The sequence below is a fragment of the Ascaphus truei genome, chromosome 3 (genome assembly GCF_040206685.1).
Source record: "Ascaphus truei isolate aAscTru1 chromosome 3, aAscTru1.hap1, whole genome shotgun sequence".
NCBI classification, from domain to species: Eukaryota; Metazoa; Chordata; class Amphibia; order Anura; family Ascaphidae; genus Ascaphus; species Ascaphus truei.
In genome coordinates this window covers 3,760,864-3,778,210 of record NC_134485.1, presented here as the reverse complement: position 1 = coordinate 3,778,210, position 17,347 = coordinate 3,760,864, and the positions used below count along the sequence as shown (strand labels likewise).

The 17,347-nt window shown below is 51.1% G+C and overlaps 1 protein-coding gene across 1 annotated transcript in view; it reads left to right on the top strand.

Annotated features, from left to right (window-relative positions):
* Positions 1–17,347, top strand: part of TMPRSS3 (transmembrane serine protease 3) — a 171,598-nt gene that overhangs the window by 102,008 nt on the left and 52,243 nt on the right. Inside the window, exon 9 of the mRNA XM_075593018.1 lies at positions 2,143–2,315. Within this exon, the coding sequence (XP_075449133.1) occupies positions 2,143–2,315 (173 nt within the window). The remainder of the gene's footprint in view (positions 1–2,142; positions 2,316–17,347) is intronic.

The window sequence follows — 17,347 nt, the reverse complement described above, 5'->3', positions numbered from 1 at the left end:
AGATCGGTGTACCAGCTGCTCGGAGACGCACAGAGAGACAGCTCAGCGTCCTCAGCGTTGGTTGAAGTCCTCAACTCGGTTGTTTAAAGATCTCTGTAGTAAAAACCTTTATTCTTTATCTTCAGCTTTTAATATTTTTCTTCTATATAGGGTGCCAACTACTGAGGAGTCATGGGAGTGGGCAACCCTTATATAAGGCGTTCACCACCGCATAGCACATGTCAAGGGGTCATGTGGGAAAGCTACCAATCACATTGCTTGCTTTACCGCGTGCATGCTGCTTTCTCTCGTGGCGTAATGTCACTTTTACGTTATGTCATTGATTCCTTGTATGGGCGGGAACCATGTATTGATGAAGTAATGTCAGGGGGCGCTTTTTATTTTAATACACATCGCTTTTACAGTTATTAACAGTAACCCCCTGTCCCCCATTAGTAATGGAGTTTATATAGAAGAAGCTATTGGCAGAATAATAAGCATCCCTTTATTTTCCGAGGCTGGTAATGGCTGTAATAAGAGAATGAGGCAGCAGAGAACAGAAACGTCTAGGCATGTGTGTTAAGGAACAGGTTTCTCCAATAAGTGACTGGTGTGTGTTTGTTATTGGGGGAGGTGGGTTATGTGTATTTGGGGGTGGTATTATGTGTATTCAGGGTTATTATGTGTGTTGGTGGAGGAAGTTATTATGTGTATTGAGGGAATTGTGTGTATTGGGGTTAGTATGTGTATTGGGGAGATAGTATGTGTATTGGGAGGTTAGTATGTGTATTGGGGAGATAGTATGTGTATTGGGGAGATAGTATGTGTATTGGGAGGTTAGTATGTGTAATGGGGGTTAGTATGTGTATTGGGGAGATAGTATGTGTATTGGGAGGTTAGTATGTGTATTGGGGAGATAGTATGTGTATTGGGAGGTTAGTATGTGTATTGGGAGGTTAGTATGTGTATTGGGGAGATAGTATGTGTATTGGGAGGTTAGTATGTGTATTGGGAGGTTAGTATGTGTATTGGGAGGTTAGTATGTGTATTGGGAGGTTAGTATGTGTATTGGGGGTTAGTATGTGTATTGGGGGTTAGTATGTGTATTGGGGGTTAGTATATGTATTGGGGGGTTAGTATGTGTATTGGGGAGATAGTATGTGTATTGGGGAGATAGTATGTGTATTGGGGGTTAGTATGTGTATTGGGGAGATAGTATGTGTATTGGGGGTTAGTATGTGTATTGGGGGTTAGTATGTGTATTGAGGGTTAGTATGTGTATTGAGGGTTAGTATGTGTATTGAGGGTTAGTATGTGTATTGGGAGGTTAGTATGTGTATTGGGGAGATAGTATGTGTATTGGGGGTTAGTATGTGTATTGGGGAGATAGTATGTGTATTGGGGGTTAGTATGTGTATTGGGGGTTAGTATGTGTATTGAGGGTTAGTATGTGTATTGAGGGTTAGTATGTGTATTGAGGGTTAGTATGTGTATTGGGGAGATAGTATATGTATTGGGGGGTTAGTATGTGTATTGGGGGTTAGTATGTGTATTGGGGGTTAGTATGTGTATTGGGGAGATAGTATATGTATTGGGGAGATAGTATATGTATTGGGAGGTTAGTATGTGTATTGGGGAGGTTAGTATGTGTATTGGGGAGTTAGTATGTGTATTGGGGAGATAGTACTATGTGTATTGGGGAGATAGTATGTGTATTGGGAGGTTAGTATGTGTATTGGGAGGTTAGTATGTGTATTGGGGGGTTAGTATGTGTATTGGGAAGATAGTATGTGTATTGGGGGGTTAGTATGTGTATTGGGAAGATAGTATGTGTATTGGGGGGTTAGTATGTGTATTGGGGAGATAGTATGTGTATTGGGGGTTAGTATGTGTATTGGGGGTTAGTATGTGTATTGGGGGTTAGTATGTGTATTGGGGGGTTTGTATGTGTATTGGGGGGTTTGTATGTGTATTGGGGGGTTAGTATGTGTATTGGGGGGTTAGTATGTGTACAAAGCATTTGTTGCCCTGTATGTGGGACTGCCCCTTTAATTGCTGGGTTAATGCATTTCTTTAATGGGTTGAATAAAACTCATACGCAGTGTGACAGACGAATGCTTAGCGTGCACATGTTAAATTCACCACCTCTTGTTTTTCTTGTAGCTTGTATTTTCCGGAGTCTTGGAGTGTACAGGTGGGACTGGTGAGCCAACCCCAAGACTCCCAGAATCCTCCTGTTCCCATAGAGAAGATCATATGCCACAGCAAATATAAATCCAACTCCATGGCCAACGATATAGCTCTTATTAAACTCGCAAAGCCATGTATGTTCAGCGGTAAGTTTCTGGGTGGTTTTCATGAATTAATACAAAGCTTTTTCCTGTTGTTTCTGATCTCGATGGCCTAAAAAGATTTGACGAAACATAGAATCGTAAAACAGTTTTATACAAAGGAACGGTATTATACAAGGGAACGGTATTATACAAGGGAACGGTATTATACAAGGGAACGGTATTATACAAGGGAACGGTATTATACAAGGGAACGGTATTATACAAAAGAACGGTATTATACAAGGGAACGGTATTATACAAGGGAACGGTATTATACAAGGGAACGGTATTATACAAGGGAACGGTATTATACAAGGGAACGGTATTATACAAGGGAACGGTATTATACAAGGGAACGGTATTATACAAAGGAACGGTATTATACAAGGGAACGGTATTATACAAGGGAACGGTATTATACAAGGGAACGGTATTATACAAGGGAACGGTATTATACAAGGGAACGGTATTATACAAGGGAACGGTATTATACAAGGGAACGGTATTATACAAGGGAACGGTATTATACAAGGGAACGGTATTATACAAGGGAACGGTATTATACAAGGGAACGGTATTATACAAGGGAACGGTATTATACAAGGGAACGGTATTATACAAAGGAACGGTATTATACAAGGGAACGGTATTATACAAAGGAACGGTATTATACAAGGGAACGGTATTATACAAAGGAACGGTATTATACAAGGGAACGGTATTATACAAAGGAACGGTATTATACAAGGGAACGGTATTATACAAAGGAACGTTATTATACAAGGGAACGGTATTATACAAAGGAACGGTATTATACAAAGGAACGGTATTATACAAGGGAACGGTATTATACAAGGGAACGGTATTATACAAAGGAACGGTATTATACAAGGGAACGGTATTATACAAGGGAACGGTATTATACAAAGGAACGGTATACTGAGCTCGTACTTGGCGCTTTTCCTGTTCAATGATAATCCTTTCCTTGCTCTATCTTTGCCTTTATGTGTCTCGTTCTTTCTTTCCTCTTCCGTTGTGTGAGACAGCCAGAGATAGAAGCAAAACTGTAAAGATAAGTTTCGCAGAATTTCCCAGGGCCTTCCATTCAAAATCCGTTCAGCGGTGTAAGATCCACCTGCGTTTGTGGTCGGGTTCCGAAGTCGTTACCTCAGCGGGGTACCGGGGTACCGGGGTTCCCCAGATAGAGCTGCCAGTGTCTTCCGAGTGTTTGGACTCCCGGTTCTGTTTAGGCGTATGGAGCTGCAGCCTAGAAATATTGCAAAGCAAGTATAAACTAAGCTCACACTGATGATACCCATCAAGGTTGAAACATGTCTGTGAGTGGTTTGACTTGCTATGCTAGTCCCATGCTGTGCTTAAAAGCTGTGTGAACGGCGATGCATCAGCTTAAATGGTCTCCATGTGTATGGATATTCCAGGCAAAAGGTGACACAATGTGTGCTCATTTGCATGTCATTTCCCAGAATCCCTTGCTGCAGTGGGAGCACTGTATGCTAGGTGATAATGGTGAAAGGCAGGGGTGCAGACCTGTCTAAGACATGTGAATGTGCTCACAAGTGATATTGTTTATTGGCTATATGCTAACGGTGGAGTTTTTTTGTTGCCTTTTTCACCCACCATAACTTAAAGTCTGTCTGGGTGTCTGTCTGTCTGTCTGGGTGTCTGTCTGTCTGTCTGGGTGTCTCACATCCAGGCTCTGAGTCGGAGACGGGGGGTGAAGAAGAGATGTCGGGTCCCGACCTTAATAGCACAAAGCACAATATAGAAAAACAACCTTAAAAACCCTGCTGCACACAGAGTTCAGCTGCGACACGTGACCGTGACACAAGACTTGGTCGATCTGGGGCAAATAATTGATGAAGCTCTGATTGGTGGAAATGCATCTGCTGAATGCCCGGATGAAGGAACAGACTCCTCATCGATCAGCGGTGTTGATATAGTATTGAACCACAAACAAACCTTGGAGAAAAGATGGAAGACACGATCACAACACTGAAAAAAACAGACCAAGGACCAGAACACCGCCAAACCCGGAAACGAGATCTGATCGAGTGACAGGAGCACACAGAGAACCGCGACTGTAGAAACAATCTCTGGCTGTGAGGGGTCCCGGAATTGATTCTGGAAACAGAAGAATCTAAATGGCTCACCTCTGGCTCCTACCGGACCGTATGGAGGAAGCACTGGTGCTGGACCACTGCCACAGAGCCTTGCGGCCTAGGCCCAAAGCAGGAGACAACCCCAGAGAAATTATTATCTGCTTCCATTATTACAGAACAAAATAATCAGTTCTTGTGCCGCTGCGGGGTCAGTGGGACCTGGCATTGAGAATCGTTCACTACACGTTTTCCAGGATCTCTCTCCCGAGCTATTCTTGTAAGAAGGCATAGCCTGAACCTGATCACGGAGGTGCTGCTGGAGAAGGGGGTGAGGTACCGCTGGGCCTTTCCCTTCAAACTGCTGGTCATCAAGAGCGGCGCAGTCTTTTCAATGAAGGAGCTGTTAGAGGGGCTGGAGTTCCTGAGACTCCTACGCGCATCATCGATGGACGCGCCAGAGTCCCCGGAGAGCCTCGTACGACCTGAAACCCCATCCCATGGCCCAAGTAAGCAGAGTGGATGCAAGTGACAGCCGGAACATACAGAATTTCTTGGGATCACTCCCCCCCCCCCCCGCCTCATTAACGCAGAATGTGCTATACCTCAGATAAGCTCGATACTGATATGCTATGCGACCTCTGGTATGTTGTTGAGATGGTCACGGTAATTTCCCAGTTAACACGCATGTAATGTCAAAACCATGAATGTTAGTATGGGGATGCACAAACTGGGGGAGGGGGGTGGCGTGATATTTTCTGGGGTGGGCACCACTCTTACAGAGGCCCCGCGCTCTTCCCCGCAACATTTAAATAAAATGCTGGGGGAGCGCACGAGGCCTCTGTATATCTCTTACCTTTTCTCCAGCGGCTTGTGGTGACGCGTCACCATGATAACGCAGAGTCAAACGATGCCGCGGGGTCAAATGGCAAATGTCACATGACGCTGTGATGGCAGAAGCCACCGGAGAAAAGGAAAGGGGGGGGGGAATGAGCAGGGGGTGGGGGGGGGAATGAGCAGGGGGTGGGGAGAGCAGGCAGGGGGCGCAAACAAAAAAGTTTGCCCGCCCCTGGTATAGATCACTTTTTTGGGATTACTCTCACAATAAAACCCAGCAAGCGTCAGAGGTTCCTAATAAAGGGACAGCTGGCTGCTGCAGGGAGCAGCAGAAATAGCTAATTACTAGTTACAGTAAGATCCACTGGCAATGCGGACGCCACCGCCTGAGAGAGCCAGGATATGTGCATTTCATGTGGTGATGTTTAACATGTGGATTCCCATACGCTGGCACCATTCCAGGCAACTGGTTGAGTCTATATTTACAAACAGGGACAACCCCACTAGCTCAACAGAATAGCTCACAAGAGCTGTCACTACCTCATAAAGTCATTCGTTAAACATTAGAATAGTCACACACTTTTGAAATCTTAATACCCCACAGGGCATTGTAGCAAAGAGACGACTCTGTCATGACTATAGACAATCTAGTCAGACGCAAACCCACTGATAATCCTGTACCACCGCACCCGTGGCTGAGGCCCGCAAAGAGGAAATCGATATTCCCAACAAAAATAGAAACCCAGAAGCACCGGCAGCGAGAAAAAGGGCATTAAAACAGATGCCGTGGCTTGAGGAGCGGGAGACCGCGGTAATTTATGTTCGCCACCCGCCACAGCAAACAGACCCAGAGTTTAAAAGGGATGAGCCAGCGGTTCGCTTGCCAGCTGCATAAGCACTAATTAAGTTTCATTATTAAACAAGGTTGTAGTAAAACAAATTGTTAATGACATGTTATGTTCCAAGTGTTCATCCCTTGCCCCCGCACCCACCATGTACCCAAGATGGTAAAGTTGATATGAACAATGTTCAAACTTATAAGAAGTAATCGCCAGATGAATGCCCATGGCCCCTTTCATTCACTGACTGCAAGACCACGGGGACACATGGCACGTCCACAACCCAAACAAAGACTCTCTAGGGTGCTTGGGTCCTTGACCCCACACCCACTCCCTTGAACCCCACAGTTTTTCAAGGGGCGATGGATCACAGAGCTGGAACAGCCCTCTGATGCTCCTTTATTTTTGGTTTATCCCCGACCCCCACCTCCATCCCGGTCAAGGAAACCCTCAGATATAAACGTTTGGAATAACAACTTCGAATGCGGTTGTTTTCGGGTCTTTGCAGGTAGCGGCATTTACGACCTAGGAGGAACACAGCAAGAATCGAACCAGGCACAGGTATATGCAAACCGTAGCTACCGTGTGTTTGGGATGGTCAGCTCTAACTGCACAGACATGCTTTGTATTTCTCCCCATACATGACACAGCACTCTCTCTTGGGGTGGATGGACCTTTCTCCATCAACTTACTTTCAGAGTTTGAGACTAGAGACCGGTCCTCCACTACAAGTTTTGTGGTGCTGGACAATTCTGTGTTTGCTGTCATCATTAATATTGGTTCCTATGCTCAGCCGGCATCTGGGGGACTTCCATTATTTGGTTTTCAATGTTCTCTTCAGGAACATCTTTTCTATTCTTGTCACTCAATATACTCAACACAGGAGCAGCAGATTCTAAATCCATTTCCAGAGAATGTTCTATCTGTTCTGTTACAGACTCAAGAAAATGGTCTGCCATTTCTAACTTTTCAGCTTCATCAGATAAGGAATCTTTTGGTTTTGATTCTTCTTCTGTGGAAGCCTGAACCTTCTCATCAATAGATTCTTCCCTTATACCTTTGTTTGTTGCCTGCGGGGCAGGTGAAGGTTTAGCTAGTTTTGCTCAGGCAGTTCCAACTTTGCAATCTCATTTTGCAGTGACACGGTGTCCCCAGCTCTCACTGTGCCCTTGTCTTCAGGGTCATTGATCTCTGTGGGTTACAGATGCTTGGGCCGGGTGAATACATTTTCCTGTAGTGGAGACACCTGTGCTTTGCTGGTCCGCAGAGCCTCATTCTGTTTGAGTTCTGTAACCTTTTTCTCCAATGTCATCTTTCAGACTCCCAACATGTAACTGCTGGCCGTAAAGTCTTTGCAGACTCTCTCTCTCGTTGCAGCAAGTTTAGTGCCTCAGCGAGAAACTTCTGTCTCTTGAGTACATCCTGCAACTCTCCCCTTAGAGCGTCCACCTGTTCCCGGTGCTTTCTCCGAATTTGCGTCCATGCCCCCATCATATTTTGGAGCTCTGCAGGTTTCATTGCCATAGTGCTTGCGATTTCCACGTCTCTTTCTCCTGGGCGTACTCATTTTTGGGGATGGAGCAGCCTTTCTGTTCCTCCGCCTCTTGCTCCAGTTTCTGGACCTTCTTGTGCTCCCTCTCATACAGAATCACCTGGCCTCTATGCTCCACCTGCAGCGATGCTCTGGTGATGCTCAGCGTGGCCTTCAGCTTCTCATGCTGCTCTACGGGGACACACTGTGTACCTAGACGTTCCTGGTGCAGACGAAGGCACACCTCGTTTTGTTCTTCTTTTAGAGTCTGGTGTAGGGACAGCGCCATATGCTGTACTAACAACTAAGTACTTTTAGTTTGGGACTTTGACATCTGTTGCAAGCCCTGCATTAAGGCACCAGCACGTTCTGCTTGGCTTTGTTGTAAAATAGCCGTATTCTCTGCCTGGGCACACTGTATTGTGTTCAGAAGTTCCTCCATACAGCTGCAGCCACCGGGTTTTAGACCATTTGCTTTGGAAAATCTATGGCTATCTCGCAGTAACGCTATGAGATTTCTGCTGCAAGACTAATGGCCCATCAGATTAACACAGCGGGGGCCCCTGCATTTTAATGGGACTCACTCTGTGTGAATGCTCCCAGGCTGCGAGTCCCATTCAAACACAGGGACCTCTGCTGTGTTAATCCGATGGGCCATTTCAGCCTGCTCTGGACCTTCTCAGGAGTTACTGTGCGATTGCCACGGATTTTCCAAGCAAAACCGGTGGCTGCATCTGTAGTTCCACTTTCAGGTGTATTCTTCACCTTGTCCTCTGTAGGCTCTTTCATCAGCACTCCACACCTTCTCTGTGTATCCTGTAAGCACAACTGGTCACACACAGTGGGCAGAGTTTATTTCACTATGGCTGGGCGGCCATTTTAGACCCCCACATTTTTTTTCAAACCCCCAGTTTCCACTGCTCAGGGCCTTTTAGACTGCCTGCATTAAACACCACCAATTGTGAGGCCTCCATCACGTTGCAGGGTCTTTTGTCCCAGATTTAGGCAGGAAACTCTATAGTTTGTTGAACAGGGTTTTATTTACAGGGAATAAAACTACTGTATGACAGAAAAAAAATCTACCACCAAATGAACCATTCTATTATCTGCAGATTAAGGCATTTCCCAAGCACATTAGACCACGTACCCCACCTACAGAATTTGAGGAACTCTGGAGGTAGAACACAAAAAAAGCCTGACATATCGACAATACCTAGGTTTTGGTTTACCAGGCACCGATTCCCACAACAAACTAAAGTGCACAGCACTATGGGAAGAAGACCGGAATGAAACACTTGAGGGAAATGACCGGACCAATATATTTAATGCTGTAGCCAGTAACTCAATATGCACTATTATCAAGGAGAACGCATACAAGCCATGATGCGGTGGGATGCCTCTCGTTTGACAAAATCAAAGTTTTGTTCAGCCGACTCTCCACTGTGCCCTAAGGAGTGCGGAGAAAACGCCCCCTTCCTACACATGTGAGGCCTTGCCCTAAGGTGCTTGATCTGTGGATAAAGGTCTGGGTTTGGGTGCAACGGATTTAGGGGACTGATATTCCAATGGACCCATGGATCTTTCTTCTGAACAGGCCCCTACAGAAGCTAAGCCGAGCTGGAAATCCGTTGCCAACACATACTAACACAGTCACAAGGTCCGAGATGGCCTCTTCATGGAAACAAGGAACTTTGCCATCCATATCTAATATCAAATACAAGGTATCGTTCCTTGGTCAGATGGAAAACATGGCAAGTTATTACGACAATGTGTGCCTAAAATGTCAGAACGTCTGGCAGTGCTGGCGTAGCCATGCAGAGGGCCCCGCGCTGGATCTGGACGTACATACAGTCCTACTCATACTCCTGTCACCGGGGTCACACCAAGTGAAAGGGGATCTTGTTAACAATGCCAATAAATACATTGAACACTTGTTGTATCCTTATGTAGCCATGAAGTATTAATGTCCTGCTCCCTCCCCCTCCCCACTTCCCTGTCTCTGTGTCCTCCCTGTCTCTGTGTCCTCCCTGTCTCTCTGTCCTCCCTGTCTCTCTGTCCTCCCTGTCTCTCTGTCCCTCTGTCCTCCCTGTCCCTCTGTCCTCCCTGTCCTCCCTGTCTCTCTGTCCCTCTGTCCTCCCTGTCTCTGTGTCCTCCCTGTCTCTGTGTCCTCCCTGTCTCTGTGTCCTTCTGTCCTCCCTGTATCTCTGTCCTTCCTGTCTCTGTGTCCTCTCTGTCCTCCCTGTCTCTCTGTCCTCCCTGTCTCTGTGTCCTCCCTGTCTCTCTGTCCTCCGTCTCTCTGTCTCTGTGTCCTCCCTGTCTCTCTGTCCTCCGTCTCTCTGTCTCTGTGTCCTCCCTGTCACTCTGTCCTCCCTGTCTCTCTGTCCTCCCTGTCTCTGTGCCCTCCCTGTCTCTCTGTCCTCCCTGTCTCTGTGTCCTCCCTGTCTCTGTGTCCTCCCTGTCTCTCTGTCCTCCGTCTCTCTGTCTCTCTGTCCTCCCTGTCACTCTGTCCTCCCTGTCTCTGTGTCCTCCCTGTCTCTGTGTCCTCCCTGTCTCTGTGCCCTCCCTGTCTCTGTGTCCTCCCTGTCTCTCTGTCCTCCCTGTCTCTCTGTCCTCCCTGTCTCTGTGTCCTCCCTGTCTCTGTGTCCCCCTGTCCTCCCTGTCTCTGTGTCCTCCCTGTCTCTCTGTCCCCCTGTCCTCCCTGTCTCTCTGTCCTCCCTGTCTCTGTGTCCTCCCTGTCTCTCTGTCTCTGTGTCCTCCCTGTCTTTCTGTCCTCCCTGTCTCTCTGTCCTCCCTGTCTCTGTGTCCTCCCTGTCTCTGTGTCCTCCCTGTCTCTCTGTCCTCCGTCTCTCTGTCTCTGTGTCCTCCCTGTCACTCTGTCCTCCCTGTCTCTCTGTCCTCCCTGTCTCTGTGCCCTCCCTGTCTCTCTGTCCTCCCTGTCTCTGTGTCCTCCCTGTCTCTCTGTCTCTCTGTCCCTCTGTCCTCCCTGTCTCTGTGCCCTCCCTGTCTCTGTGCCCTCCCTGTTTCTGTGTCCTCCCTGTCTCTGTGTCCTCCCTGTCTCTCTGTCCTCCCTGTCTCTCTGTCCTCCCTGTCTCTGTGTCCTCCCTGTCTCTGTGTCCCCCTGTCCTCCCTGTCTCTCTGTCCTCCCTGTCTCCCTGTCTCTGTGTCCTCCCTATCTCTCTGTCTCTGTGTCCTCCCTGTCTCTCTGTCCTCCCTGTCTCTCTGTCCTCCCTGTCTCTGTGTCCTCCCTGTCTCTGTCTCTCTGTCTCTGTGTCTCTGTGTCCTCCCTGTCTCTCTGTCCTCCCTGTCTCTCTGTCCTCCTTGTCTCTGTGTCCTCCCTGTCTCTCTGTCCTCCCTGTCTCTGTGTCCTCCCTGTCTCTCTGTCCTCCCTGTCTCTGTGTCCTCCCTGTCTCTCTGTCCTCCCTGTCTCTGTGTCCTCCCTGTCTCTGTGTCCTCCCTGTCCCTCTGTCCTCCCTGTCCCTCTGTCCTCCCTGTCTCTGTGTCCTCCCTGTCTCTCTGTCCTCCCTGTCTCTCTGTCCTCCCTGTCTCTCTGTCCTCCCTGTCTCTGTGTCCTCCCTGTCCCTCTGTCCTCCCTGTCTCTGTGTCTCTCTGTCCTCCCTGTCTCTGTGTCCTCCATGTCTCTGTTTCCTCACTGTCTCTATGTCCTCCCTGTCTCTCTGTCCTCCCTGTCTCTGTGTCCTCTCTGTCTCTCTGTCCTCCCTGTCTCTGTGTCCTCCCTGTCTCTCTGTCCTCCCTGTCTCTTTGTCCTCCCTGTCTCTGTGTCCTCCCTGTCTCTGTGTCCTCCCTGTCTCTCTGTGTCCTCCCTGTCTCTCTGTCCTCCCTGTCTCTGTGTCCTCCCTGTCTCTGTGTCCTCTCTGTCTCTCTGTGTCCTCCCTGTCACTCTGTCTCTCTGTTCTCCCTGTCTCTGTGTCCTCCCTGTCTCTCTGTCCTCCCTGTCTCTCTGTCCTCCCTGTCTCTGTGTCCTCCCTGTCTCTCTGTACTCCCTGTCTCTCTGTCCTCCCTGTCTCTCTGTCCTCCCTGTCTCTGTGTCCCTCTGTCCTCCCTGTCTCTCTGTCCCTCTGTCCTCCCTGTCTCTCTGTCCTCCCTGTCTCTCTGTCCTCCCTGTCTCTCTGTGTCCTCCCTGTCTCTCTGTCCTCCCTGTCTCTGTGCCCTCCCTGTCTCTGTGTCCTCCCTGTCTCTGTGTCCTCCCTGTCTCTGTGTCCTCCCTGTCTCTGTGTCCTCCCTGTCTCTGTGTCCTCCCTGTCTCTGTTTCCTCCCTGTCTCTCTGTCCTCCCTGTCTCTCTGTCCTCCCTGTCTCTCTGTCCTCCCTGTCTCTCTGTCCTCCCTGTCTCTGTGTCCTCCCTGTCTCTGTGTCCTCCCTGTCTCTCTGTCCCTCTGTCCTCCCTGTCTCTCTGTCCTCACTGTCTCTGTGTCCTCTCTGTCTCTCTGTCCTCCCTGTCTCTCTCTGTCCTCCCTGTCTCTGTGTCCTCCCTGTCTCTGTGTCCTCCCTGTCTCTCTGTCCTCCCTGTCTCTCTGTGTCCTCCCTGTCTCTGTGTCCTCCCTGTCTTTCTGTCCTCCCTGTCTCTCTGTCCTCCCTGTCTCTCTGTCCTCCTGTCCTCCCTGTCTCTCTGTCCTCCCTGTCTCTCTGTCCTCCCTGTCTCTCTGTCCTCCCTGTCTCTCTGTCCTCCCTGTCTCTCTGTCCTCCCTGTCTCTCTGTCCTCACTGTCTCTCTGTCCTTTCTGTCTCTCTGTCCTCCCTGTCTCTCTGTCCCTCTGTCCTCTCTGTCTCTGTGTCCTCCCTGTCTCTCTGTCCTCCCTGTCTCTCTGTCCTCCCTGTCTCTCTGTCCTCCCTGTCTCTGTGTCCTCCCTGTCTCTGTGTCCTCCCTGTCTCTCCGTCCATCTGTCCTCTCTGTCTCTCTGTCTCTGTGTCCTCCCTGTCTCTCTGTCCTCCCTGTCTCTCTGTCCTCCCTGTCTCTCTGTCCTCCCTGTCTCTCTGTCCTTCTGTCCTCCCTGTCTCTCTGTCCTCCCTGTCCCTCTGTCATCCCTGTCTCTGTCCTCCCTGTCTCTGTGTCCTCCCTGTCTCTCTGTCCTCCCTGTCTCTCTGTCCTTCTGTCCTCCCTGTCTCTGTGTCCTCCCTGTCTCTGTGTCCCCCTGTCCTCCCTGTCTCTGTGTCCTCCCTGTCTCTCTGTCCCCCTGTCCTCCCTGTCTCTCTGTCCTCCCTGTCTCTGTGTCCTCCCTGTCTCTCTGTCTCTGTGTCCTCCCTGTCTTTCTGTCCTCCCTGTCTCTCTGTCCTCCCTGTCTCTGTGTCCTCCCTGTCTCTGTGTCCTCCCTGTCTCTCTGTCCTCCGTCTCTCTGTCTCTGTGTCCTCCCTGTCACTCTGTCCTCCCTGTCTCTCTGTCCTCCCTGTCTCTGTGCCCTCCCTGTCTCTCTGTCCTCCCTGTCTCTGTGTCCTCCCTGTCTCTCTGTCTCTCTGTCCCTCTGTCCTCCCTGTCTCTGTGCCCTCCCTGTCTCTGTGCCCTCCCTGTTTCTGTGTCCTCCCTGTCTCTGTGTCCTCCCTGTCTCTCTGTCCTCCCTGTCTCTCTGTCCTCCCTGTCTCTGTGTCCTCCCTGTCTCTGTGTCCCCCTGTCCTCCCTGTCTCTCTGTCCTCCCTGTCTCCCTGTCTCTGTGTCCTCCCTATCTCTCTGTCTCTGTGTCCTCCCTGTCTCTCTGTCCTCCCTGTCTCTCTGTCCTCCCTGTCTCTGTGTCCTCCCTGTCTCTGTCTCTCTGTCTCTGTGTCTCTGTGTCCTCCCTGTCTCTCTGTCCTCCCTGTCTCTCTGTCCTCCTTGTCTCTGTGTCCTCCCTGTCTCTCTGTCCTCCCTGTCTCTGTGTCCTCCCTGTCTCTCTGTCCTCCCTGTCTCTGTGTCCTCCCTGTCTCTCTGTCCTCCCTGTCTCTGTGTCCTCCCTGTCTCTGTGTCCTCCCTGTCCCTCTGTCCTCCCTGTCCCTCTGTCCTCCCTGTCTCTGTGTCCTCCCTGTCTCTCTGTCCTCCCTGTCTCTCTGTCCTCCCTGTCTCTCTGTCCTCCCTGTCTCTGTGTCCTCCCTGTCCCTCTGTCCTCCCTGTCTCTGTGTCTCTCTGTCCTCCCTGTCTCTGTGTCCTCCATGTCTCTGTTTCCTCACTGTCTCTATGTCCTCCCTGTCTCTCTGTCCTCCCTGTCTCTGTGTCCTCTCTGTCTCTCTGTCCTCCCTGTCTCTGTGTCCTCCCTGTCTCTCTGTCCTCCCTGTCTCTTTGTCCTCCCTGTCTCTGTGTCCTCCCTGTCTCTGTGTCCTCCCTGTCTCTCTGTGTCCTCCCTGTCTCTCTGTCCTCCCTGTCTCTGTGTCCTCCCTGTCTCTGTGTCCTCTCTGTCTCTCTGTGTCCTCCCTGTCACTCTGTCTCTCTGTTCTCCCTGTCTCTGTGTCCTCCCTGTCTCTCTGTCCTCCCTGTCTCTCTGTCCTCCCTGTCTCTGTGTCCTCCCTGTCTCTCTGTACTCCCTGTCTCTCTGTCCTCCCTGTCTCTCTGTCCTCCCTGTCTCTGTGTCCCTCTGTCCTCCCTGTCTCTCTGTCCCTCTGTCCTCCCTGTCTCTCTGTCCTCCCTGTCTCTCTGTCCTCCCTGTCTCTCTGTGTCCTCCCTGTCTCTCTGTCCTCCCTGTCTCTGTGCCCTCCCTGTCTCTGTGTCCTCCCTGTCTCTGTGTCCTCCCTGTCTCTGTGTCCTCCCTGTCTCTGTGTCCTCCCTGTCTCTGTGTCCTCCCTGTCTCTGTTTCCTCCCTGTCTCTCTGTCCTCCCTGTCTCTCTGTCCTCCCTGTCTCTCTGTCCTCCCTGTCTCTCTGTCCTCCCTGTCTCTGTGTCCTCCCTGTCTCTGTGTCCTCCCTGTCTCTCTGTCCCTCTGTCCTCCCTGTCTCTCTGTCCTCACTGTCTCTGTGTCCTCTCTGTCTCTCTGTCCTCCCTGTCTCTCTCTGTCCTCCCTGTCTCTGTGTCCTCCCTGTCTCTGTGTCCTCCCTGTCTCTCTGTCCTCCCTGTCTCTCTGTGTCCTCCCTGTCTCTGTGTCCTCCCTGTCTTTCTGTCCTCCCTGTCTCTCTGTCCTCCCTGTCTCTCTGTCCTCCTGTCCTCCCTGTCTCTCTGTCCTCCCTGTCTCTCTGTCCTCCCTGTCTCTCTGTCCTCCCTGTCTCTCTGTCCTCCCTGTCTCTCTGTCCTCCCTGTCTCTCTGTCCTCACTGTCTCTCTGTCCTTTCTGTCTCTCTGTCCTCCCTGTCTCTCTGTCCCTCTGTCCTCTCTGTCTCTGTGTCCTCCCTGTCTCTCTGTCCTCCCTGTCTCTCTGTCCTCCCTGTCTCTCTGTCCTCCCTGTCTCTGTGTCCTCCCTGTCTCTGTGTCCTCCCTGTCTCTCCGTCCATCTGTCCTCTCTGTCTCTCTGTCTCTGTGTCCTCCCTGTCTCTCTGTCCTCCCTGTCTCTCTGTCCTCCCTGTCTCTCTGTCCTCCCTGTCTCTCTGTCCTTCTGTCCTCCCTGTCTCTCTGTCCTCCCTGTCCCTCTGTCATCCCTGTCTCTGTCCTCCCTGTCTCTGTGTCCTCCCTGTCTCTCTGTCCTCCCTGTCTCTCTGTCCTTCTGTCCTCCCTGTCTCTGTGTCCTCCCTGTCTTTGTGTCCTCCCTGTCTCTGTGTCCTCCCTGTCTCTCTGTCCTCCCTGTCTCTCTGTCCTCCCTGTCTCTCTGTGTCCTCCCTGTCTCTCTGTGTCCTCCCTGTCTCTCTGTGTCCTCCCTGTCTCTCTGTCCTCCCTGTCTCTCTGTCCTCCCTGTCTCTCTGTCCTCCCTGTCTCTGTGTCCTCCCTGTCTCTCTGTCCTCCCTGTCTCTCTGTCCTTCTGTCCTCCCTGTCTCTCTGTCCTCCCTGTCTCTGTGTCCTCCCTGTCTCTCTGTCCTCCCTGTCTCTGTGTCCTCCCTGTCTCTCTGTCCTTCTGTCCTCCCTGTCTCTCTGTCCTCCCTGTCTCTCTGTCCTCCCTGTCTCTGTGTCCTCCCTGTCTCTCTGTCCTCCCAGACTCTGTGTCCTCCTTGTCTCTGTGTCCTCCCTTTCTCTCTGTCCTCCCTGTCTCTGTGTCCTCCCTGTCTCTCTGTCCTCCCTGTCTCTCTGTCCTCCCTGTCTCTCTGTCCCTCTGTCCTCCCTGTCTCTCTGTCTCTCTGTCCTCCCTGTCTCTCTGTCCTCCCTGTCTCTCTGTCCTCCCTGTCTCTCTGTCCTCCCTGTCTCTCTGTCCTCCCTGTCTCTCTGTCCTCCCTGTCTCTCTGTCCTCCCTGTCTCTCTGTCCTCCCTGTCTCTCTTTCCTCCCTGTCTTTCTGTCCTCCCTGTCTCTCTGTCCTCCCTGACTCTCTGTCCTCCCTGTCTCTCTGTCCTCTCTGTCCTCCCTGTCTCTCTGTCCTCCCTGTCTCTGTGTCCTCCCTGTCTCTGTGTCCTCCCTGTCTCTCTGTCCTCCCTGTCTCTGTGTCCTCCCTGTCTCTCTTTCCTCCCTGTCTCTCTGTCCTCCCTGTCTCTCTGTCCTCCCTGTCTCTCTGTCCTCCCTGTCTCTCAGTCCCTCTGTCCTCCCTGTCTCTCTGTGTCCTCCCTGTCTCTCTGTCCTCCCTGTCTCTCTGTCCTCCCTGTCTCTCTGTCCTCCCTGTCTCTCTGTCCTCCCTGTCTCTCTGTCCTCCCTGTCTCTCTGTCCTCCCTGTCTCTCTGTCCTCCCTGTCTCTGTGTCCTCCCTGTCTCTGTGTCCTCCCTGTCTCTCTGTCCTCCCTGTCTCTCTGTCCTCCCTGTCTCTCTGTCCTCCCTGTCTCTCTGTCCTCCCTGTCTCTCTGTCCTCACTGTCTCTGTGTCCTCACTGTCTCTGTGTCCTCTCTGTCTCTCTGTCCTCCCTGTCTCTCTCTGTCCTCCCTGTCTCTGTGTCCTCCCTGTCTCTGTGTCCTCCCTGTCTCTCTGTCCTCCCTGTCTCTCTGTGTCCTCCCTGTCTCTGTGTCCTCCCTGTCTCTCTGTCCTCCCTGTCTCTCTGTCCTCCCTGTCTCTCTGTCCTCCTGTCCTCCCTGTCTCTCTGTCCTCCCTGTCTCTCTGTCCTCCCTGTCTCTCTGTCCTCCCTGTCTCTCTGTCCTCCCTGTCTCTCTGTCCTCACTGTCTCTCTGTCCTCCCTTTCTCTCTGTCCTCACTGTCTCTCTGTCCTTTCTGTCTCTCTGTCCTCCCTGTCTCTCTGTCCCTCTGTCCTCTCTGTCTCTGTGTCCTCCCTGTCTCTCTGTCTCTCTGTCCTCCCTGTCTCTCTGTCCTCCCTGTCTCTCTGTCCTCCCTGTCTCTGTGTCCTCCCTGTCTCTGTGTCCTCCCTGTCTCTCCGTCCGTCTGTCCTCCCTGTCTCTCTGTCTCTCTGTCTCTGTGTCCTCCCTGTCTCTCTGTCCTCCCTGTCTCTCTGTCCTCCCTGTCTCTCTGTCCTCCCTGTCTCTCTGTCCTTCTGTCCTCCCTGTCTCTCTGTCCTCCCTGTCCCTCTGTCATCCCTGTCTCTCTGTCCTCCCTGTCTCTGTGTCCTCCCTGTCTCTCTGTCCTCCCTGTCTCTCTGTCCTTCTGTCCTCCCTGTCTCTGTGTCCTCCCTGTCTCTGTGTCCTCCCTGTCTCTCTGTCCTCCCTGTCTCTCTGTGTCCTCCCTGTCTCTCTGTGTCCTCCCTGTCTCTCTGTCCTCCCTGTCTCTCTGTCCTCCCTGTCTCTCTGTC